The sequence below is a fragment of the Nipponia nippon genome, unplaced genomic scaffold, assembly GCF_047370975.1.
Source record: "Nipponia nippon isolate SJK-2023a ecotype South Korea unplaced genomic scaffold, ASM4737097v1 scaffold_30, whole genome shotgun sequence".
NCBI lineage: Eukaryota > Metazoa > Chordata > Aves > Pelecaniformes > Threskiornithidae > Nipponia > Nipponia nippon.
The window spans coordinates 4,680,314-4,705,423 of NW_028262348.1; the positions used below are offsets into that span (position 1 = coordinate 4,680,314).

General features: G+C 44.1%; 1 protein-coding gene across 11 annotated transcripts in view; it reads right to left on the reverse strand.

Annotated features, from left to right (window-relative positions):
* Positions 1 to 1,771: 1,771 nt before the first annotated feature.
* The window catches only part of ASCC2 (activating signal cointegrator 1 complex subunit 2), a 30,388-nt gene continuing 7,049 nt past the window's right edge, over positions 1,772 to 25,110 (reverse strand). For 10 of the 11 annotated variants that reach the window (XM_087768351.1, XM_087768347.1, XM_087768349.1 and 7 more), the window contains 16 exons: positions 24,895 to 25,065; positions 23,050 to 23,179; positions 21,004 to 21,071; positions 19,226 to 19,336; positions 18,187 to 18,299; positions 16,051 to 16,125; positions 15,394 to 15,501; positions 13,751 to 13,819; positions 12,939 to 13,013; positions 12,450 to 12,636; positions 11,653 to 11,867; positions 9,451 to 9,570; positions 5,695 to 5,919; positions 3,856 to 3,964; positions 3,218 to 3,294; positions 1,772 to 2,549 (listed from right to left, as the gene is read on the reverse strand). In XM_087768351.1, the coding sequence (XP_087624477.1) occupies positions 2,381 to 2,549; positions 3,218 to 3,294; positions 3,856 to 3,964; positions 5,695 to 5,919; positions 9,451 to 9,570; positions 11,653 to 11,867; positions 12,450 to 12,636; positions 12,939 to 13,013; positions 13,751 to 13,819; positions 15,394 to 15,501; positions 16,051 to 16,125; positions 18,187 to 18,299; positions 19,226 to 19,336; positions 21,004 to 21,071; positions 23,050 to 23,179; positions 24,895 to 25,065 (2,022 nt within the window). In that variant the 3' untranslated portion in view covers positions 1,772 to 2,380. Of the gene's footprint in view, positions 2,550 to 3,217; positions 3,295 to 3,492; positions 3,587 to 3,855; positions 3,965 to 5,694; positions 5,920 to 9,450; positions 9,571 to 11,652; positions 11,868 to 12,449; positions 12,637 to 12,938; positions 13,014 to 13,750; positions 13,820 to 15,393; positions 15,502 to 16,050; positions 16,126 to 18,186; positions 18,300 to 19,225; positions 19,337 to 21,003; positions 21,072 to 23,049; positions 23,180 to 24,894; positions 25,066 to 25,110 lie in introns of those variants that run through there. The other variant, XR_015707145.1, reaches the window with a different exon arrangement.

The window sequence follows — 25,110 nt, forward strand, 5'->3', positions numbered from 1 at the left end:
TCACTGAAGAGTCCACCCCTGTCGTCCTCAGCGGCCACTTCAAACATGTCTTTCTTCACAGGGAAGGGCTGCTCAGGTACTGGTTGGGGTAATGATTCAGTTAATTACTCCGGGCTCTCAGGTGGCTGTAGGAAGATCTGGCTGAGTGACTCCTGCTCTTCCCACTGTACCAGCCCAGAAGCCACATCTCTCCCTCCTCACTATATTTTCACTAATAAGGAGGAATTTTAGCAATGGATGAGGCAGAGCAAATTAGAGCCAATGCTAACGAAAGCAGCTTTATTGGGTTTGCAAATAGGTGTCAGGAGTAAAACATTTACTCTAAGAACACAAAGAGGATTTAAAAATTGTGCTTGTGGTTTTTGAGCAAAAAACAACTGCAGCTTTCACAGCCCCAGCTGTGCTTTTATACAGATGCTTAAGAGGAATGGTTTAAGCTTTCTTCAGGTAATCTTGTAGAGTTTAAGACTGCCTGCTTTACTACCAGATCTGTCTGCAGTGCTGATAGCTTCACGCTATGCTGAGCGGGTGATAAGAGATTTGCAGCTTCTTAGATGCAAGAACTGAAGATGAATGCAGTATTAGGAAGGGGGAGACAGCATTGTAGCGGACTGGCGGAGAGTAAATGAAGCTATTAGTCCAGAGAACAGTAGCTACAGAAGAGCAGAGTTAGTTATCCTAGCAGGTGATTTCCCTTGACAGTGGATTTGGGCAAGTTGGTAAATGTAATTCCCTTTTTCCGATGCCTTGTCATGTGGGGGTTTGGGCAGTACTGATACGCAAAGAAAAATCTTGTCCTCGGAGCACTCAGGACTTCATCTTATTTGCATAATGGTGACAGCCATTTCTACACTTTCCCAAAACAGCCCCAGCACAATAGTGTTTGGCAGCAGCGCTCATCATACAGCCCTGTAGTCCCCGCCCTCTGCGTAAAACTAGGCGGTGATGTACGTGCCTACAGAGCTTATTACCAAAGCACTCCTTCTGCGGCGTTCGGAAGCGGGAAGGCAGCACTAGGTTTACCCTGAACAGTAGCTCTAACGCTACGTAACCCGCTGCTAATTTTCTCAGCAGGCAGGTGAGAACCCCAGGCACCTTTGCCTGCTCTACTTCATACAGCAATATTAGAAAAAACAGAGTGTGGTGGTGGGGAGATGACACCATTAGATTAACCAAGCAAAGTCTACTTGTTTACCCAAAAGTTTGTCTCCATGATGGGACATCACTCCAAAAACATGCTAATGCTTCGTGACAACAGCGACTGGAACGGTTTTATCACCAGCTGCTGGCAGATACTCCAGGCTCACCTAGGCACAGCGTAGCAGCCATTGCCACAGCATCTGAGCACCTTACAGACAGGTTACAAAGTAAACTCAGTAATTTGTGTGTCTCCCTGCATAGGGAAAGTCCTTCCAGCAACTACAAACTGCTGCTTACTATTAGCTCCCAGCCTTTCCAAGAGCAAACATGATGATCAGGGCAGTTCTGCTTCACAGTGGGACAAGCGGTTATTGAGGAGGCAGCTCCCCAGGGACTCTGACCCTTCTGCCTTCAACTCCGATTTCCATACTACTGTCACCTTGCTTAGGACGCCTCCATCCTGATTTTCAAGTATCTTTAGTCTCAGTGGCTGTGGCTAGATCTCATTCCACTAAACCAGCACAAAACAGCAAGTGAATTTCACTGCCTGCAGACACAGCACATTAAAAGCCTTGTTGACATTCCTCCAAGTTAAAGATCAATACAGTTCGTAAGAGCCTAAAACACCAACTAAAAGATTTAAATCATTTATTTGCACATTCTGTTTTCACACGCCTCACTCAAGGGACAGAAATTTATGGTAAGGTCTTATTCACCTGAACTCCTGTGTGTCTGTCAGCAACGGGAACAGCCTGAGCAGTTTCCTACCAACCTTCAAGTTGTACTTCAGGATAAGGCATTTCAGTGGAGCAGAAAGCTGTGAGGGCTGTTCCGGGGAAGCCTCGCTCTCAGAGCTGCCCGCTGCGTGGCCTGGAAGCCCACTTGAGTCGCGGAGAGGGCGCAAAGAGCCAATACGAAAATAAAATTCTCAGAATTATAAATAGTACAAAAGGAAACTAATGGCTGGTGCAGCCTGTCCGATGCATCGCGGTGCAGCCCACTGTCATACACGCGTCTCTCTATAAACTGAAGAGCAGCCAGGGTCTGCCTGGAGGGCAGTTCCTTTCCGTGAACAGGCACCCCTCCTGCGGGGCGTGCAATTCCGCACGAGCTGAAGTGCCAGGTATTGAACCACGACATCCAGTCCCCTGAGCAAAGGGAGTGTCGAGAGAGTGGAGCACAACCGCCTCTGCCTAAGCAGAGGACTGGGGATGATGCAACACCTGCGCTAAGAGTCTTTTCAGGAAGGAATCATGCCTTTGTTCCGCTTTCTGTCAGCCATGACTCGTCGATTATGGTTAGCTCTTGTGCTTTTGTTTGCTTCCTTCTTCCTTCGTTCCTGCACTGTTTCCCGGTTCTGCCCATGGCCCTTCACATTCCCAACAACAGCAGAGCTGTCGTGCTTGTGCCTGGAGTACACAGAGAAAGGACATCACAACGAGAACACTGCACACTTGGGGGACAAAATATACCAATCCCTAGAAACAAGTGGGTGTGGGGAGTTCAGCCATCGGGCCTTGAGCTTTAGCTCACCCCAGCTCTGCAGGGCTTCTGCAATAGCTGAGCATCAGCATTAGCCACGCAATGGCTGCGTCCTTCTATACATTGAGTCTGTCAGCTAAAGCCAGCTATTAAACCATCCTGAAACCCCTGTGGGAGCTGTTCAAGCTCTGGGAAGCTGTGCTCTCCAAGATCCTATCTTGCACAGGGTTCTGCTGCTTATAATAAAGAGACTGTTCCAGGGAAGCCTCGCTCTCAGAGCTGCCCGCTGTGTGGCCTGGAAGCCCGCTTGAGTCGCGGAGAGGGTGCAAGGAGCCAGTACGAAAATAAAATTCTCAGAATTATAAATAGTACAAAAGGAAACGAATGGCTGGTGAAATGTCATTCTACCCATTTAATGGGATAGAACAAGCAATGAAGTAAAAGTTGGGTGAGGAAGTTAACACCACCGTGGTAGTGACCCTGACGTACAGGAATGTTAAGGAACAGGTATACCCTGAACAATTCCAGTCAGCAGCAAAACACCTGCTAACTGCAGAGCCACAGTTTCACCCTGCAGAGGGAGATGCTTACTTACCCCTTCCTTGCAAGGTAAGCCAGCCGCCTGGCTTCAGCTCTCTCCCGCAGTACAGCTGGGTCCTGCACAAAATGGTCCTACCATGGGAAGAAAGGAAAGAGGTCAGTAAACTCATCAGCATCACGCAAAAGGCTAGAGCAGAAGGTGATTCTGTTGGACCACGGAACAGAGTCAATTCATCATTCATTATCTCTTCTGGCTGAGCCAGCAAGATTGGTGTCTCTAAACACAAAACTTGGCAGAAAATCTGACTGAGACTTCTTCCCACATCCTACCTCTGCCAGCAACACCATCAACATCACTGTTTCCAGTATATCCATGACAACAGAGTGTTAGTGACCCTCAAAGCATTCTGCTGGCATCATCCATCTATGGAATAAAGGAGATGAAACCTCTCCACAGAGTAAGTGTCATCGCTCTAGTACAGTTAGCCTAGGAGGCAGTGGAGAGCTGTACTCAGGGGACATTTCACAGTCCAGCAGACCGCAGAAGTAGCCACGCTGAAAAGCGGCTCAGTCTCCATGCTACTGTTAAAAGATTCACTCTCTGAAAGAGGAAATCTGCTCCGCATCACTCTACGGGTGAAGCAGATAAGACACATGGTAAATCTTAACGCAACTCCAACCACAAACTGTCACCTTTGTTCTTTCCTTTTCAGCTTCTTCCTCCTCCTCTTCATCCTCTTCCTCTTCTTCCTGTCCCTCCTCCTGTCCTTTAGGTCTCAAGACCTGAGGAATTGTGAATGGCCTGAGAATTAAGACACAAACAGTCAGCAAGGAAGACAGTGCAGCCACAAACGTTTCACTGAAGAGCGTACCCTTTTGGGTTTGCATCATATCTTTTGAAAATGAGAGAGTCTACAAATTTCATGGACTCGCTTCTTCTTCTGAAGGAAAAAAACCAAAAAAACCCCAAACAGTAGCTAATGACACATTTGCTATGGACAATTAACAAACACATGTTTTTCGCTGGGGAATGTTCACTATGACATTGTTACTGAAAATAGTAACAGTCAAAAAAAGCAGCAGGTCAGGAAAAACCTGAAACCTCACAAGGAATTTCCCCAAGGAAACAACTGCTTCCTCTGGGAGAAGGGGATCCAGGCACAGCCACAAGGCATTAGTAAGGAGTACACTTTGCTAGGCTTTAGCTCACCAGTCAGGGAGCATCTATGGTACACAGACAAACCCTCAAACCTCAAGCTCAAACTCAGACAGAAACATTAATGCTCAGAAAGTGCTGTGCTCTAAAACCTGCTCAGCGGTTATCCACAGAGCCCCAATTTTGCACAGGGGGAAATACTTGGAGAAATCCGTCAAGCTTTATGGATCACCCTGAACACGCCAAGGGCCTGGGAGGGGTGGGGGGTGGAGGCAGAATTTAACACATACCTATAGCTCTTCTTTAATATGTATGTATGTGTGTGTGCATGTGCTTAAATTCTATTGGAATTCAGATCCACCATTCCACTGTCAAAGAAATAAATGTAAAACCAGAAAAGCCTTTGTTACTTCAAACCTATAGATCTAGTTTTCAGCAGTAACATCCACTAATTGTTCCCCTGCCTCTCTAAGAGCAGTGAGCACTGAGCACCTGAAATAGGGGAAAAGACCTGAGTGCCACACTGTTACAGGCAAACAACAAAAAGAATTTAAATTGAAGCCTCACTATGCTTTGGGGGGGCGGGAAGCAAAAGGGACAAAGGAACTCCAAAGATGCATTTTGGTTTGAGATTAGAAATTGTGACATCTTCATCATACATCAGAATTTAAAAGGCCACTTTCAGAAATGTTAAACCAGCTTCTAAAACATGTTTTCTATCTCTAGCTCTTATTTCTAAAATAAATATTCTACAACCCCCATCCCAAACTAACCCTCTGCTTCCTAAAAGCTAATTGTCTCCAGCTGTCAGTCATGTGGAGAGTGCTGTGCAGTCCACCAAGGACTGAATTCCAGGTGTCAGCACTCTCAGATGTCAAGGGGGATTGGCAAGGAGAAGAAGCCTGGTTGTACAGTTTTCCAAATTTTGAACTTTTCCTTTGCTAACCAGCCATTTTACATTGCCCAGCTACACTCAATCCTGGTTATTCAAGACAGCCCATTTTCCCCTGCTGCAGGATAGTTTTCTATAAGCAGAAGCACCGGTGAGTGCAAGTTTCAACACAATGGCAAATTTCCCTCTTAGATTTGTTGATTAGTTGAGGCAATGGCCGAGTCCTGCAGACACAGAAAGCAGAAGCCTGGCAACGTCCTGGGTGCACACCATGGCAACACTCCCTACCAACAGGAGAGGAGAGACCCAAATCTCCCTCCTTGCACGTTACAGAGAAAGCAGCAGAAAAAGGGGTGGTTTGAAGCATGCACGTCCTCATTGAGGAACAGAGCCAAAACCCAGCACTGAACAGGTTTGTGTGAGCCGGACAACTCTAGGCAGTGATTCCCATCAGCCTCCCATTCACTGCAGCCACAGCACCCACCTCCTACTGATCAGCTCATCATCTGAGTCAGCATCATTTGCCCCCACTTGGTTTCCATCGTAAGTGTCATCGTACTCGTCCTCATAGTCCTCCCTGTAGAGCTGAGCTTCTCCTTGCTGCACAGGAATCTCCTCCACGATCACGCTGTACTGGCTGTAGCGTTCCTTCTGCTCAGCAACCAGGCGTTTGTCATTCAGCAAACTCCTGGTCGTGTCTTTCTCCCTCCTGCACTCCACAGCATGGAAATAGAGAAGCAGACACAGAAAGGCAGTGTAAAGATCTTCTCTATAAGTTACTTTTTTTTCTTGTTAGTAAGTGGAAGCCAAAGCAACAGAAGTCTGATGTCAAACTCCACAAGCACTACTTAAGCCTACCTATTTCCCCTCTGATTTATAACAGGGCTGTTTGTCCGGCTACTAAAAACAGCCACTCCTGGCTTGGAACAAGGTCATTTTTAAACAGAAGCCCAGCAAGATTACACAGCAGATAAGAACAGGAATTGGAGATCGCCACTGTCATTTGAGACAGAAAGGAAGCTTTTACAGGAGGCCAAATGCAATTATACTCAAGCTGAAATTTGGCCAAAATCCAAATAACACAAGAAGTCCCATGAATCTTGAATGGCAAGCTGTTAGGGCTAAGACTCCAGCCTACGAGACGGCTCTGCAAGGCCCAGAGTGTCCTCTAACACCATGCTGCAGTATCGTCTCACTGCGGTAGCACGCACAGCTGCAAATCACGGACCAGGGCTGCATTAGAGCAACTGCTGCACGGACACGTATGTTCCTACAGTCAAGAACCTTAGCTTACAAACGTGAGATGCAAACGACGAATGTAGATGGGCAGAGCCAAAAAATTACCAGTGCAGCAAGCAAGGATTAGAATAAGCACAACTAAGAATGAAACAAACAAAACAGAGTAGACTAGTGATTCTGATTCAAGCTATCTCAAAGCACTGCATGTAAAAATTTTTTTTTTTTTTTAATTTAGGAGGCAAGTAAATTATAGTCATTTTAAAGAAGGGAAGACCAAGAAACAGAATTTTGACAGAGGTATTAAAAAGCAGCCACTGAGATGCTGCCTCTCAAGGTGCACAAGCATGAACTCTTTGAAGTCCCATTTTTCAGACCAGCCAAGTATACGCTTACAGCAAAGCAGCAAGGGATTCCACTGTCAAGTATTCACAGGACAACTTATAGCCCTCAAAGCCTAGGGGGAACATGCATCAGTGATCTATTTGGCATCTGGATATTATCAGAGAAAGAACCCATCCAAGACAGACTGTCAGTGACTCAAGAATGGATAGACTTATGTGACATATCAGCAAGTAGTGGGGAAGTGATCTAAGCAGCCTGATTTTCATTAAGAACCTCAAACCAAAGTAACATTACAGATAGATGTGGTTCCCCTCTCTTCCGTGACTCACTGTTACATGCCTGCATTTAGCTCCAAAATGCCCTAGAAAGCCTGTGGTTAGTTCACACATACCTAGGCTGGGATAACACCTTCTGTTGGTACTCAGCATGAGACTGAACTAAGTATTTGATAATTGTTTCCTGTTGAACTGGTCTGATGACTGCAGAAGGGCTGCAATAAAATGTTTCAGACACCAATTCCAGGAAAAACAGTGGGATAACTCCTCTAGTCCCATGGTGTTCAGGACATGCTCTGACTTCCAGAGACAGATTCAGCTAGCAATTATGGATGGACAGGCAGAGACAGGTGAGATCACTTTTCAGCATCAGCAAAGAATCACGTATATGCTGGTATGTTCATTTCCTCATGCTTGTTTCTCTCCTCATCCTGGTGTGGCTTTCTCTTTCACATTAACAGTCCCTGCCCCAAACTGCTTATGCTTACCCACACAGCAGCTAGCGCAATGGGACCCAACCTGATCTGGCTCTTGAAGCACTATTGCTACATCATGCTTAGGCAGCAACGGCACTCTAAATACAAGCAGAATTTGGTGAGCAAAAGATTTTAAGAAGGAGAAAGAAAAAAAAAAATATCAATACAATTCAAATCCAAAGCAGATCTCACACTAGACTAGGAGAAACCTGTTACCCCAACACTTGGCTAAAGCATCAGGCTCCTTGTTGTGGAACAAGGACTACTGAGGAAGTTGCACTTTTATTGCTGAAAGGACGCTCTTCATATTTATGGAGTTCTGAACGTTAAAGCCTAGAGAGCAAGGTACTATAACTTATCCTTTGATTTAGTTAGATATGGTCAACTTTGGGCATTGCTGATCCCAGCTAGTTACCTCCAGGTTTTAAAAAAAACACTCAAAACATAAATAACATGTCTGGAGTCCTGCAGAGAGAGCGTTCTCAGCGTAAGAAGAACTGTTTTGAAACAAAGACATATCCTGAGGGAGGCCAAGAGACACCAGGAACAGCAGCAGTAAGAGGATAATCCCAAGAGGTGACGTAACAGTATAGCAGAAGAGATGACAACTTTCTCAAGGAGCGATGTTACCATTGGAGAGAAGACACAGCCTCCTTAGCAGCAGCCGGAGGGCAATGCCACGGGAGCAGGGTCCCACAACCCAGCTCTGGGATGACTTACAACTTTCAAAGCTCTGTTAATGATCTGCAGAGGGAGCTCCCAGCAGGGTTATTCCATGTGCTGGATGCACCGTGCTGAACTCAGACAGTGCACTCTGGCCTTGTCCGGCTGCTGCTGCAGCCACCCACATGGGCAACACTTTGGGGAGGTGGGAGAGAACCGAGCGCGCCTGTGCACAAAGCTCTTGCTGACAAGGTGCCTGCCTGCACTCTGAGCCAGGCAACACGAGGAGGAGAAAGGAGAGAGATTGTACCTGTGAATTCTTAGCTATGGATACTTCAGAAGTCATTGCCTTGGCCAGAGAGAAGAGAAATTGTTCTCTTGCCTAGCCAAGCCAGTATAAACACTACAGCACTGCTGCTGAGAAGCTGTTTGGCTGGACTTTGGGACAAAAGTGTTTTTTTTCCTGAGAGTTTGATGCAGCTTTGCAACCAAACCTTAACTGGAAGCTCCCAGGGTCACGTGGCTCAGTCTCCAGCCAGACTTCTATTTACATTCTGGGTAGGTACACACCAACGTAAAGATCAGACTTGGCTGGTTAGCGAAAGTGTATAAAAAGAATCTGAAACAAATCAACCGTATTATAGAGATACGGTTGACATCAATGGGAGCCAGCAGGACAATGCCCTAACCTAAATTTGCATGGAGTGTGGCACAGCACAACACGCCAAACTAGGCAGAAAGCAAAGTAAATGTCCTTCTGCAGGAAGCTTACAGCAGCAGGAACAACAAAAGAAGTCTAAGCCACTGAGTGTTATCAGATTTTGAAGTAGATGGATATTGAAGCTTCACTTGGATCTAAACCAAATCATTATTTATTCTCAGTTCTGAGTCACAATCCCAGGCTGGTAGAGACGGGTGCTTTGCAAGGTTTGTTGTTCACTACAAGTTTGACATTAAAACCAAGAAGCAAGAGCCCGACATTACAAATGAGCTTGGCAGAGCAATCTCTAGCAGCATACAGAGGAAAGCCAATTAGGAAAAAGACTAACTGAAAGCAACCCCATAATAATATCTCTTTTTACTTTCCTAGAGAAACAGAAGAAACGGGTGGGAAATATTTTTTGATAAGCCTTACCCCCTGCCAACAAATTCCTGCAGGAGGTTTGCACGAGAAATAAATTTGGAGGTTCACAGATATTTATTCCTCCTGACAGACAGGGTTAATTAAGGGCGCACGATACTCACCGCTTGCCTTTTTGTATCCGAGAAACATCCACTGAATCCCTACTGAAAACATCAAACTCATCATTCTGGAAAACATTACAGCGAGAAGTGACTAGAGGAGTAGGGTCTGGCTTCAGCTGTCTGTTTTAAAAAAAAAAAAAAAAAAAAAAAGAATAAAAACAAAGGTGAACTGAGGAAGACCAAGTCCTCTCCTTCCTAAGACCTCGGTTTATTCTTTGTCAGTCTCAAAGTCATCCACAGCATGCCAAGATCCTCTTCGTGGTGCTGGCTGACTGGGTCACAGATTGCTATTCCTTCATTTCATAGCCACGCGATAGTACATGCACGACCACTACGTGGCATTGATCTAAAGATAAAGGGCACAGTTTTTGAAGCTTATCTTTGTTGGGAAACCAAAGCAACTTACAGAAAGCAAAAACAAAATTCTTCTGTTCATTTAAGAATAAGTCAAACTGTACAGGAGCATGCAATATTCAACAGCCTGCTGGTCTCAAACCAGTGACTCAGTAAAGCCAACCACTAAGTATGATGAATTACATGCTGGAAAAAATTCCAATAATTTGCCGCTGTTGATTTCAGGATATTTATCTCCCTATGGTTCCTTCTTAATTCTTTCTCAGGGTTCCAGGTTTACATTTGTTCAACTTATAAGTCAAAAAACCATTATTTTTACATTCATTTTGTTGGTGCTGTTAGCTCAGCTGGGCATTTGAAAACGTTGCTGTGCTCACTTTTAAGATCAGCAGTGATCAAAATTCTACATTTGCTATAGAACTGACAGTTTTGTTACAAGATGCAAAAGGCAGGAAAGAAAACCCAGCCCCATCTTCTGTAACTGCTGGCTTTCCAGAAAAACACAACCCTTCCAAAAGCCCACCCCACATCATTCATGCCAAAGTCAGCAGATCTGACTGTGAGAACATGAAGATTGTTGCAAAACTAAGATTTTTTTTTTTTTACATCATTTTTCTGATAAAGATGCTTTCCTTTTTTAATGCAACAATGAGACAGTCTGCCCATTCCTCCATGAAATGTGAGCAAACAGCACATTCACATCCTGACACTCAGTCAGAAACTGCTGTTGCAGCACAAACACATGCTAGCAGCTGCAGACGAACTAAAACAACTCAATTCCACTGCCAGCTATAAACCCTACATCCCATGTACAACCCAGAGAAGCAAGCAAAAGCCTGGCAAGTTTGTCAAAGGGTAGACAAAAATGGATCTAAATTGCCATTTCCAATCTCTCTCCAGTTTATCTTCAAATCGCAAAACTGTAGCCTTTCGAATACTATATTTGACCCTGCAGGTTGAATTTCAGCTGAGTTAGTTCCTTTGAAGATACCCTTTCCTGCAGGACAGCTGGGATTTTAACACCCTGTTCTCTGCAGCAAAATAACTTTTGAAGGCAACACATTCTATTGCCCAGCCCAGGCTAAGCCCATGTCCCCATGATGGAATTTTAATGGTTCTTATTTGAGTGTTTAATGTACAAGTATTTTTGTCCCCCATCACAACACACAACAAAGCATCTGCTCTACAGAGATGCTGAACAGTGAATGTTCCAGTCCTCTGCAGTGACACAACGAGGGCAGAAAGCTAGTGGCAGATGGCAATGAGAAGCTCTCACTCCAGCTATCTACCCCTAGAAAATACACATGCAACTTCTCAGAGCTCTACAAGTGTCTAACCTTCAATAAGAATTATGTTAAATCATAGAATCATAGAGTTGTTTAGGTTGGAAAAGACCTTTAAGATCACCAAGTCCAACCGTTAACCTAGCACTGCTAAGTCCGCCACTAAACCATGTCCTTAAGCACCACATCTACCTGTCTTTTAAATATGTCCAGGGATGGGGACTCAACCCCTTCCCTGGGCAGCCTGTGCCAGTGCATGACAACCCTTTCAGTGAAAAAATTTTTCCCAATATCCAATCTAAACCTGCCCTAGTGCAACTTGAGGCCATTTCCTCTTGTCCTATCACTTGTTACTTGGGAGAGGAGACCAACCCCCACCTCGCTACAGCCCCCTTTCAGGTAGTTGTAGAGAGCGATAAGGTCTCCCCTCAGCCTCCTCTTCTCCAGGCTAAACAACCCCTGCTCCCTCAGCCGCTCCTCATAAGACTTGTGCTCTAGACCCTAATGATAACCCACAAACGAAAAAACAAAAGGCATCAAAGCCACGCCAGAAGTTATCCCGCACCTTTGCATTGTTCGGTCCAGCTTATCCAAGTACGGCACCAGTTTATCTTCTAAAATGTTGTTGATCACTTGCTCCGCGTTGTAACTGTACTCTTCCAGGCAGGCCAGGATGAAGCCCTCACCAAGGTCTGGCAGCAGGTCTTTCACTTGAGAGATCAGAGAGTCCAGCTCCACCCCTGAGACCCTGACAATGGGCGCAGCAGCTGCACCGGCACACTACATACACCAAACAGAATCGGTGGCATTACTGGAAAGGGACAGCAGCTGAAGGGTGGCAGGTATGCGCATTAAGAAAGGGAAAGGAACAGTCTGGGTTATCAGAATTTAAACACAAAGAAGTCAAAGACTGAAGTCAAAAAAAGAGAAATCAGCTAAGCTGTTTATACTACGCAAGCTCTAGGACACAGACTTGGGCACACAGCTACTTGTGCCTGTCCCTGAGTCAGTACAAATACTCTGGAGAATCCCTTCCTCAAATAACATATAAGCTGTGCATTTAAAAAATATGCACATGAACGACAGTGATGAAGCACGGTATTTAAATAAACCACAGCAATAGGAAACCCAAGCCAACAGGAGTTAGAAGCCATTTGCTCAAAGAGAAAGCCGGGATTCAGGTGTAGCTTTGTTTCTCATTTCACAAGGCACTCAGGGCTGCACTGAAATCTAGCAAAGCTAAGAAGTGAGACTAAATCTCATGTAATCCCCAAAACCGAGCAAACCAATCCTCTCTCCAGAGACGAATGAAGTAAGGACAGGAAGAGCAGAACCCAGTCCTATCCACACAGCTCTACTCACCTCATCCTCTGATGCATATGCAGCCCCGAGCTCTTCCATATCCTCAGCAGCGCTCTCCACTATTGCTGATGCTCCATTAGATGCTGCTGGTGGTGTTGGATCTTTAACAACGTGTGCTTTTTTCCTGTCTACCCCTTCCCATGCGCTTTCCACTGCTTGGAGGATATAGGCTGTCCTGGTCTCATCTCTAAGAGGACAGCATTAAGGACATTTCTAGATGCACATATTCAGACCTCACCTTGAAGCAACTATGCAATTTTCAGTGACTCCCAAGCCTGTGCCTACATTACCATTCCCTCTTTTCTTTATTACCATTCCCTCTTTTCTTTTTTTAAGGAAAAAAAAAAACCCAAAACCAAAAAAAACTTTCCATCACTCGCTGCCAGTCATGCAGCTTAACCAGAGGCAGCAACACTGGAAATGCCACTGGCGTGAAAGAATCTAAGAGCAGCCAGGTCTGCAAAACCCCAGGGTGACAGCAAAGGATACAGTGTGGAGGATGCTTGCTGAAGCAGACTGACATCATCCTCAACAGGAAACAGTTCATCATAGTCACGGAGAAATCTGAAAGCACAGAAGCGAGTTTAATCAATCGAACTCAAGAATAAATTACCAGCAGACCTGTTGGACACTACCATCCCTGGTACGCCACTTTGACTTCCTCACTGCTCAGGCAGGAACATGTACAACCCCTCACCCAATGCTGAATTTCAGGAGGGGTTGCCATGTCTGATTTTTGCCCCTGTTATACTGCAGCAACACTTCCCCCCAAGCCATCAGAGCCAGCCGCAACACTCCTCATGATGTTGAGACCTGTAACCCAGTGCCGCATTACAGAGAAAATATGGTTTATGACTTGAACATGATCAGAATGTCAGGATCATTGGGAGGACAAGATCGAATTCCCAGTTCTGCCACTTATTCACTTCACATCTTCAGCATTAGCACTTAATATCTTTCTGGTCTGGTCACCCCAGTTGAAAAGCACAGATTAGTAATAATAGCCTAACTTGTCAAGGTAGCTAATGGCTAAATTGCTATCCTCCACTTTGAAAGCCTAGATTAAAGAGAGTGAAGAATAACATTCTCCAGTGTCATGCAACATCCTCCTCACCTTTACAATAAAGTCTGTACTGCAGCCTGAAATCCTCTCACAGCAGTTCTCCCAACTAGTTAGAATGATTTCTAACTCCCAAATGCATCGTAATGCCTCATAATAATGTCTCGGTCAATTCTGTTGTAAAGAATGGAAGAGGAAGGCAAGCGGACCCTCCCCTTGGGCCTCTTTCAGCCAGACTCACCTCCTTTCCTGAAGCACCGAAGTGAAGATCTGTAGAAATTCCTCAATAAAAGGCTGAATGTTCTCACAGCTGCAGAAAACAATGGCACAACAGAGGGAAAAACTGTGCAATGCGGTAGGCTTACCACTATCTCCACATTCTGCCTCACTAGCCAAACTAGTCACATTCATACATCAAGGGAAAATCCTATCTGAAAACAGATTTCAGTCCACTTTTTGGCTTTCACAGGAGCAAAGGGTCCAACAGAAACAAGTTTCTTTTATGGCTTCAGCAAACATTTCAGCCAGCTAGATTAAAGCTGTATCACAGTTAGAATTACAGGACTTCTGACAGACTTTACAAATCATAGTTTGATGCCTCAGACTTGCAATAAGCAGAAAAGGGCGTGTAGCGCTTTTGTAATTGCGCTCTTATTATATGCCTTGGGATTATACCAGTGAACCTGCCAGAAAATATGTGCTCACCTATGTAAGAACATATGCCAAGCAAACTCCTGTTGCAACCTTTCTGTTTTAACGCCTAAACCTCCCATTGCTGCTGACGCATCAAGCCTCACAGCAAGACAGAATGCCTCTGCAGTAGATTAGTGTTAAGAAAAAGATATTCCCCTAGAAGCCGGACATCTTGTTTTCACAGTAGCTCTTGTCAAATTGGCAATGAGTGTCTGGAGCTGTCCTTTACTACCTCTGAAGTATATATAGTCCTTAATACTGTGGAATCTGAACACATTACACTCATTGGTTCCTTTATACTTTCAATATTCCGGTGGGTACTGAAAGGCAATACTCAGGTATGCAAGGGTAAGGCAAGGCTACTATTGATCCTTTAAGGATTGGACTTATAGCACAGACAGGTTGGGTGATTTAGTCCAGGTCACAGAGGAAGTCAAGGAAGCAAATCCAGGTCTCATAAGGAATTCCACCAACAGACCCTCTTCATCTTCTTGGACAACCCTCCTGATATCAAACCAGGGAAAATATTCAAGCAGAACAGCAGCCACAGAGACCAGCGATCTATGAAACCTGTAACGAGTACAGGCAAAGAGAGACCAGCCCAAGACAGCACTGGCCTTCCAATCAAGATCCAGGTTCTTGGCTCTGTCTCCAATACGCAGCATGATTTTGGGTCATGTCACTTCATTTCTCTATTTTAAAATAAGGATAGCTATACTTGCCTTCATTTTCAGATTACTCACAGAGCTATCGGTTAACAATTCTCACAATAGGAGTGGGGGTAGAACTAGGTAAAGGACCAGTATCTAGATTCAAAAGAACTGTTCTCAATGATCTGTAACCCTGCATCGCTTTTACTGTGCTGACAGTCAAGGTGTCTACGCACAGCATTAGAACCTGCACCTTAGCCATAAACTGAGGTTAGAAAGCTTGCTGGACCACAGCCTTATCCCACTTTAGTGGGGTCAACACACAGCTCACTACACCAGTTCTGGATCCTATAGCTTCATCTGGGACATTCCTGCTATGCAGGATCAGACTGCTGATCTTAGTCAAAGTCTTTGGCTATGACCCCAACACATATAGCAGTATCTGTTCATTTGCTCCAGGAAATCTGAAAACGAAGAAACAATCTGCCCCACAATGGCAATCAAATAACTGGCTTGTACCACAGAGCCCAAGTGCCATTACCTGCTTTCTAAGATGGGCTGCAGACAGACTTGGTTTATTAGGATGTGAAAAGCTTCTATCATCTTCTTCCTGGAATGTGAAATTCTCCTCCACAAATCAGCAAAAACACTTCAGAGAGAGTAAAAGAACACACTGTTGGTGTCGGCACAAGAAATCTGAATCTTTAACACACCTTTACTCCAGTTACCCCTCGAGAGGAGGGATTTCATTAGCAGAATAATTTCTTTGCTGCAAGGACCAGAGATTAGAGCCATTTTGTACTCATTAAGGAAAAATCCATGCTCTAAACAAAGCTGGTCTCAACCATCAATTGTCCTGACAGCTAGACACATGAGATCTGTACCAGCATAGTCTGCACCTTAAAATGAGACCAATCTATACATAGAGATATCATTCATGTTTTCCCACTTTGTTACAATTTGAATGCATCTCCCATCAAGTTTCTTCTTAGACAGCAGCGAAAGAAATCATTAGTCACCCCACTGCCCAGGAAAATTTGGAATTAGAAAAGCCATCTCCTCAGAGTTCTTTGAAGCAGCATAAAAAAAGATAGAAAGACTCTGCAGAGATGGGTAAAGCAGCATGAAGTGAATTTTTAACTAAGCCCTGGGAGACTTTTATTGAAAAGAAAATGCAAGTCTTTGCAGACATTTTCACCTGTTATCCTCATAATGCCTCTTCTTAATTGCAGATTCCAGCTCAGGAATTGCCAATTCATAAAACGAAGCTAATCTGTAGAAAGGGGCAACAAAACAGTAACTGTCAACTGAGGTTTCAAAAATCATTTGCTAAAAGACAAATCAAATGGTTACTTTCATTAAATTCTCCTCACTAGCAGTACTCATTAGCATTACCCCATTTTGTTATTTGTTCCCTGAAACACAAGCAAGCAAATATGCAATAGACAAAGAGCAGCACTCTAAGGAAACCATCCAAGTGTCTTTGAAGACCTAGGCAAAGAAATGCATTGGAAAAGCATCATGCCACTGAACAGGAGAACAATCTGCCCAACCAAGAAACATCCCAAACACAAATTTGCAGTCTGCAAAGAGCTGATAGGCTCAAGTCCATCCCGAAACACCGCCTCCCACTCCGATATCCTTATGGCCCTATCTTGCTGTATGCTAAAAAACTGGGTATGAAACAGGATGTGATTTCCAATAAAGTCTTACTGGTCTCGCTATTCGGATCTGCTCTAGGTGGGCATTTAGATGAAGGTATGCAGAAAGCCTAAGAGGATGTTTCAATAGGATGGGGCAGGGAGGAAACAAAGAAAGTTAGTTTGGTCCAGTTTCACATTTGACATGCCAGGCAGCCCACGCAGACCCTTTCCTTCAGGGACACAGCCCCAAGAGATGCGGAGAAACGCCCTTAGGGAACAACAGCCAGTACTGCTTCATCACTAGCTACATGTTACAAAGAACAGTTTACAGCACTTTGCACAAAAGCCAAGCCTGCTGAACTGATGAGCAGAGACTCCATTAGGAACATTACGTCTATGTCTCATATTAAGAGCCAAACATGTTAAATGAGTCTCCGTGAGGCAAATGTAGCAGAAGCTGGTTGATACTTTTAGTCAGGGTGAGAAATTAGCCAGTGCCTGCAGATTGACTCAGAGGTTCCAAAAAGATGACATGTAAATCAGTTTTCCCTCCCCACACTCCAAAGACCCAGTCATTAGTCCATATTGAGAAGTAATGAAAACGTTGCTGTTGTCCCACTGCACAGAAATCAACACTATTTTAGCACATCTCTGACATCAATGGTAGAATTAAAAGCAAAAGGCTTTCCTCCTCTGAGTAACCAAGCATGTAGGCAGTGCTGCTCGCCAATCCAAACAGCCACCAGCAGTCCACCAGTCTCCTCGTCTTTCAATAACCAACTCAACAACAACATCCAAGGAGGACAGAAACCTACACGCCCCAGAGCAGCATTACTCAACCTGTGGTCCATAAACCACTGGCAGCTGTAAGGCTTCAGAGGTCTGCAACGTGATTGGAAACAAAAGCAAAATACAAATGTGTGTTCATTCACACTAACAAGCAAAGAAAACAGGGGAAATATGGACAATAAATTAACACTTCACTTGGTCCTAAACAAAGGCTGTTACAGCAAGACTCTACAAGATGATCTGGGGGCTTAGAGCACCTGGAGCAAAACTGGTAAGTGCCACTCCAGGACTTGCAGCCTCTCGGGGAACACACTCTGCTGTCTGGTCCTTGAGACCATCCTGACTCATCGCCACTGCGATCCAGAGTCGGACAGGGACTTAGCTGTCAGCCCAGCTGCGAGAATGCTGGCTTCTCACCCTCTCCCAGGCACTCAGCTTTTGCCAAACCTCGGTAATACTCTCTAACATAAAACTTAGGCAGAACACCAAACAAAAACGTTTCTTTTCAGACCTTGATGGACTATCACTCTGAAATACTTTCTACTTCCCTTGCTTCGGGTCCTACAGCAGGAAGCTCTTTTTGTCCACAGCTCTCTTCTACTCATCCCTCTCCACCATTTCCAAAGCACAACGAGCACTGTTTAGCTGAGTTTTGAAATTGTCATGGTTGCCTGGCTCTAGGATCACTCATAGATAATGATGAAGGTAAACATAACAAAGTCTAGACGTCCCTATACTCATTTACTTATCATTCTGTATTCCTGTCAGTGTGAACCTCGCAGTCTCTAGTTGCACTCAGTCTGTCTGCTCTTTTAACAACGAAGGGACTAGGACAGGACACAGCAGCACATTCAGTATTTTTACTTCACCAAGACAAGCTCTGTCTGCAGTCCAAGATGTACCTGTAACAAAACTCATGTTTTTGGAAGGTCTGGCAAGCCAATGGGAAGACGTCAAGAAACGCCCAGAGTGTCGTGCAAGTGTCGCATAAGTACAGCACAATATCCTTCAGCTCCTGAGAGAGAAAGAGCAATTACCGAGAGAAAAGCCAGACAAGTTTTCCTAGGAACATAGTATAACTCACTAACAGGGCCACATCACATTCGGACCAAGGCTTTTTCCTGACTGCACAGAGAGAGTCTGCTATCAATCATAAACACGTTACATGTTACCGGGTCTAGAGGCAGAGACAATGTCTCTACTAAAACTTCTATCCTTTAAAGATCTATAATGCAATCCCAACTGCCCACTCTTATTAAAGATTCTGTGAAATTACAAGAATTCTCATCATATCGTGTTTTGGACAGTGGTTTTGTCCTCAATATACCCTCCACATGTAGAATTCTTGCCCATCTAGCTGGAAGCACTACATAGCAGTAATACAGAATTAAAGGGATGATTTCAGTGCTCCATTTCAGTGCAAGCTACGTTTCCAGGGTAGCTGTAACAACTCCCACACACAAACTGTATGATTAAGATTCTGTAGAAGACCATGCCCACTGATGTGAGGCCTGTCTTTGTACAGCACCCAGCACAAGAAAAATCCCTCTTAACTAACTAAAGGACACTGTTGTTCAACAAACATTTCTGGAAAAAAAAAAAAAAACACACAACCAAAAATCCAACTCTGATCACTGTCAGGGTTACATGGAGACTTCTGTCAGATACTCTATTACTTATAAGCTGTTAAGCAAAAAAGATGCCATGTTTAAAAAGAACGCATGACACAATGGATATGGTTGAAATGCAAAGCAACCAACTCACGGTGGAAAGGCTTTATCATGAAGTCATATGACAAACAGTGAAACAATGATGTTGAACCATGTGCTGTATGAGCCACCAGTGTTTGGGAACAGAATGACCCTCTGTGGTCTTACTGCTCCATGGACTGTTCAGTCTGCAGGACTACAAACAGTAAAGTGCAAGGAGCAACAGTTCTACCTGGAGGGGCATGTTCCCCGCAGTTACATTTACTTTTTCTTCCAATTTCTGGGGCTCAGCAGAGGCTCCTTCACACTGCAAACCACACTTATGCAAAATATTGTTGAACACCTAAATCAAAAGAACAGAACAGTGTTAAAACAGACAGGAGAAAGCAGTGGGACATGCTTTATCTTGTTAACAATCACTGCTATGATCACGTATGCAATATGGGACTATTTCCATACAGCACGGAGCTGTGTAAGACGAAAGCTGCAACAGACTCTTGCAAGCTACAGCAGGAAGGGCCATGCTGCACTTCTGAAACTCCATGCAACTTGTAAGCAATTTAAGTGCAGCTGCATACGGCTGTGCTGCTGAGACAAGGATTGCAGCTCATCCAAATCCTTAGCTATGTGAGAAAAATCAGCCAGCAAGGCCAACGCTGGGAGGCCACCCAGGATCCCTATTTGCAAGGGAGTAGTGGGACAACTGGGACGTTAACACCACCTCCTGCTTACGAGCTAGTCCCAAAGCCTTCCTGTCCCATCCCCTGAGGTTAGCAGGACAGATTTTGTGGCTCTTGTTTATAAACAAAGAATCTGAGGAGAAGCTGATAGAATTTGGTTCTGGATTGCTAATAACCTTTGGTGTAGGACCAGCTTAAAAGCAACTCCTCTACATTTGCACCTTGAGAGATTTATCAAACCCTCCTCCCACAGATACGTAAATGGGTGGCTAAAGGTCCTGAAGTTGCATACTTGGTGTTAATACGACTGTTCTACAGGGCACGCAAGCTCCTAAACCTGCACAGGTATCAACTCCTTTCAGTGACAGCGTAAGCACATAAATAGTTTTATGGATCAGTAACGACACATCTTTCTTTGAGCTGTTGCACCCGTACACTTGAGATACACTGGTATCACCCTGCAAAACACAGAGTAAAGAAGCAGTGTTCTGCAGAGAAACTGCTCTGGCATGGTACATCACAAAAAGCAAATGGAATCTCTGCTGTCCTCCCCAGTAATTCATTTGAAGGTTTGGTCTTACATCCTAGAATATTTTTTAAACGTGGTATCACCTCTGAGATTTACCTCAGTTTCTTAACACAAAGAAAAAAAAAAAAAAAAAAGAAGAATGTGGACTTTCAAAAGTCAAGTGACATTATAGGTGTCTTGGGGTAAATGGTATCTTGCGGTTGTTTATTTTTGTGCATAAGTGAGCTTTTTGAGGACATAAATATGACATTTTCAGGGTACAAAGATGTCAAGGCACCTTGATTTCCCCCCTCAGATTAAATGTGAATCCTGCTTACCGAGTCTGGGGAATATAAAAAACGCTTATAAAAATGAAAGCTTAGACATGGAGAGGTGCTAAATACCTTTTCTATGGCAATAATGCATCCCTTCCAACAGATTTTCATTTACTCCTGAAAGCCTGCAGTGTTAACACTAACCCATTCTACTCTCAAGTCTTAGCTACCTCTCACGGTCTCTATTTTGTTGTTTTAAGTTTCAATGCTTGTGGGAGGGATACAAAGAATACTTTTTGAACTGCCTAACAAAAATACCTTGAGATTAACTGCAGAGAAGGCCAGAAGCTGAAGGAAGGTAATAGGAAATAGTCATCAAGTAATAAAGGTTCAAACCTACCTGACCCATGTTAGCATAAACTAGAGAAAGTCAGCAATAGCAAATACATTCTGCCTGCCTATGACCACATTTGTTCCCTTCCACCCTCTAAGCTATGCCACATTTCCAGACGAAATCCAAGCCGTGGGCCAAGCAGGAAAGCAGTACCTGGAGGACAGTGGGCAGAGTTTCGTCTAGGTCACTGAAATAACTTGGTTGCTGAGTGAAGATATTTTCTGAGAAGAGAAGGGGAAGGAGACCATTTCCCATTAGTTCAGACATTCATGCCAACAAGCAAATTTGCAGCAGAAGATGTATTTGTGTTATTACTGACACACACACACACCCCCCCCGGACACAGCTAATAACCATTTAGGATGTGGCACAGGCTCACTTCTCAACTCACACACAGGGCCTGCTCCGATAAAGCTGGCCCATCGATGCTTCAGTGCAACCGGAGAACTGGTCACGAGAACATGCTCATCAGAGCAGAGCAAACGAGATGTTCGATGATTCATGCCCCAGAGGCTGAAGCAATGAATAATGCAAATACTATCGCTAAACATTCCTAGTTCCTGTATTTGACAACTGGAGTTGACTTTTAATTACTGATAACAGTTCAGCATACACTGGAAAATGCTCTGCAGAATATTTCTTAAAGGTAATGAGGCTTCAGTAATACCTGCTATTATATTACTAGGACTTCATTATCTTTAGAAAATACTCCACTGAGTAATGGCGTACCATAAATCCTCACCAAGTAAGCACAGAGGCTGCCTATTCCCTTGTGAATTACTGTTCAGACGATGAAAATTAGCAGAGTTCTCCAGCAAGGACAGAGCATGGGTAAGAGTTATGAGACAGGTTTCAGAAAAATTTATACCCTGAGAAGACCCTAAAGTTTACCAAGTTACGAATTACACACCAGAACTGCTCATGCCACTACTGTCACAACATAATGCAAATAATCAGGTGAGCAAATCGTTGGTCACTTGCATGCAGCATTATTGCGTTGCACTCCAGAGCATATGCATAATTCAAATGAGGTTTCATACACTTAGGTCTTCTTCAGAATATTTTAAGACCCAGATAATCTAAGCATCACATCTGAAAGAGCACTATCTATCTTGTCACGCCTTCCTTCCACCTCTGAGGCTTGACAGGTGAATTTAGAGTGGAAGTCACTGAAAAAGGATAAAGGAATTACAAAACGCAAAGGTTTATCTAAGCTTTTCTGGTCTGGAAATCTGGCTGCATCACGTGATCTCCAATGCTTCTCCTGTTACTCAACTTGGAAATGAGACAAAAATAACTACCAAAGAAAGGAAAAAGTTTCATTACATGAACTGCAGACAAAGTGGGTTAGAATTTCGGAAGAAGAGCTCACTTAATCCAAGGCTAGGAGCTCTTCCATCTGTGCTCAGCTGGATGTTAAAGATCACAAGTGGTTCCCTTGTGAAGAAAGCACAGGATAAATAACAGAAGCTAAACCAATACACCCTGTCTTCATTTGGCAGGTCCTAGCATCCAAGGCTGAGACATTACTTAATATGCACTTGCCACTAAAACTGTCTGTACAGATACAAAGAAATCTAGGGATAAGCACAGCTTGAGCAATGCTCTGCAGTGCTTTGTGGTTTGAAGGCACTATATAAATCAATGTCTGCACTGAAATTGCAAGTTCTCCTACTTCATAAACCAGTGATTACCTCACGGTGCACGTTTCGCTTGGCTCCCAACTCTGGGAACAAAAGCACTCATAGGAGCAGTTGGACTGTGCCCCACCTTCTAACCCTCCCCCCTCCCTGCCCAGGAATTGAGTTGTTTGCCCCCTCCCATCTCTACCAGGATTTCAGAGCCCTCCTGGTCCTCTTACAGTGGCTAAGGACACATTTAATTGGCATGGGAAATAACCACTGAGGCATAACTGAGCCTTGGTTCACGCCCAACACCATGAACCCAGCTCAGGACAGCTAAGCAGCAGGACACAATGCTTTCTTGACATAAATGAAGTTCACAAGAAAAAAAAGAAAAAAGTAATCTGATGTAGAAATTATAGATTCTAGTTGCTACTGAACAATTCATTTTCAGAGTAACACCAGTAGAACAATTCATTTTCAGAGTAACACCAGTATAAAACCCCACTCGTCACTTGCCATTATATGAGTAAGCAAAAGCCTAAATGCAACAAGTTGTTCCTTGGCTTTAACTAACCAATCATCTTCTGGAGCAGGAGACCATTTCCTTTCCCAAAAAGCACACAGAGATCCAGAATCTTAGGGATGTCGAAAAGGAAGTTATTGTAAATAATTTCTCCAAAGACAGAGGGAGTGATAAAATGATCCTACAAAGAAGAAGAAGAAAAAAATTAATTTAAAGGATAATCCGTATCTTACTCTGCAAGAACTCCAGCATTATAACGACACCTGTAAAACCATCTCTCAAAGGTGTATTAAAGGATTTTGTTTCATAGAAGGCAGCAACTCTGCTTATCCCAGCTTCTGCAGAGCCCTCCACCCACACATTTCCAGCTGCTTGTCACTGCCACTACACCGTCCACCCCACTGGCCTCGCACCACTCGCAGGGCCAGGCCGTGCCATGAAGTGAACCAATCAACCTACAAGTTAAAACAAAGCTACCTACAGTTCATTCAGTTCCCAGACCTGGCTCATGATACAGCCAAATAAACAGCTGAGCTGACACAAGAATGGCTCAGCTCAGGAGCAGGAACGAGTAACCAGGCATGGGAACAGCTTAACTGGCACTGACACTGAAAAAAAATACTTGTGAGATGACAGCTTGAGGTTATTGGTAGCCTGGAAGAGTAGAATCAAGGCACCAAAGACGACTGCATCAGTGACAAGTAGGAAGAAAACCCAGGAAGTGCAGCTCTATACCCTGTCTGCGAGAACACCGTGTCAAAAACACGTGACTCATAACGTTGAAAGAATTCCTCCTAAAATTCTAGGTGACAAAAATTCCATCGTCTTTGACGCTGAGAAACGACCAAGCTAAAATGTGATTTCAGATTTTCAGAAGACAAATTTGCCTGTGATAGCAAATGTTTTCCATCACAGTGAAAGGTAGTACGCACATTTTCCCTGCTAACGCAAAGGGACAGGGCTTTATGCTGGCTAGGTTCAATTTCTAGAAACTCCTGCTGACTGCCTGTATGACAACAGGCTATTCATTCTCTTCGAATTACTCAACTATAAAATGGTTTCAAATGTTTGTCTGCCTCATTGGAGTGGTAAGATTTAATCAGATCCTGCAATGAAAGACACCATAGAGGTGTCGAGTACTTCTGCTGAAGTGGTGCCAGCTGCAGGCTCCAGCATTCCTTCTACCTGTTTCCACACCAGTCCTCCACCTCCCACTCCAAGAACTTTCCTCAAAATGTCCTGAGCGCCACCATTGTGATAATCAAGAGAACAAGTACATGACTGAATAATCACGTCATGAACCAATGAGGATATCAAGGGGGTAATTGCTAAAACACAAGGTGCCTCACTCGTCCTGCCCAAAGGCCTTGTGAAAATTCCACAGCTGCTCACGCAATTAGGGCTGAGTATGTCTTTCAATTATGATGCCAAGAAAACAGTAATTTAGAGCAATTTCATTGTGTATCCAAAACTTGGGGAAAGTTCAAGGAAAGACAAGCATTAGCACAGATTACACAATGCTGCACGGCACAGAGGAAGTGGCATTGAGGGAGCGAACGCTCGGCTACTGGTGGCCTGAAGAGCCTCTGTTCCATGCGGCCATATAAAGGACAACTTGCTCTTTTTTCTCTTACAGCGATGTATCATACCACCACACGTAGCTAACCTGCTATTACTTAGCTGATTGCCTGATCTCCTTCTTAAGAAATCATTGCATAGTTCAGATCCTTCAGCTCTGAGTGGTTATCATCTCCATACGGAGAAACAGACTGATAAAAATAGCCAGGGAGAGGAATGCAGTTGGACATGCAAGTAAGAAACATGTTTAATTTCTCCGATTGTCTTTTCCCCTACACTATACAGCCCGGGGCACCTGCAAGGCAAAGAAATATTTACCTTGGACTCCTTGTGAGTGGACATTCTGAGGAAAGTCAGGAAGACACTCCGATGAAGACTTTTCTGCATGTCATTCACCTCTGGATGGCAATCCAACAACCCATCAAACTTGCGAGGGGCATAGCACAGGTAGGAATCCAGACATTTCTGAAGCGTCTCATCAAATATTACCTTGCACAATACGAGACAACAAAACGGAAAGAAGGGAATGTCACA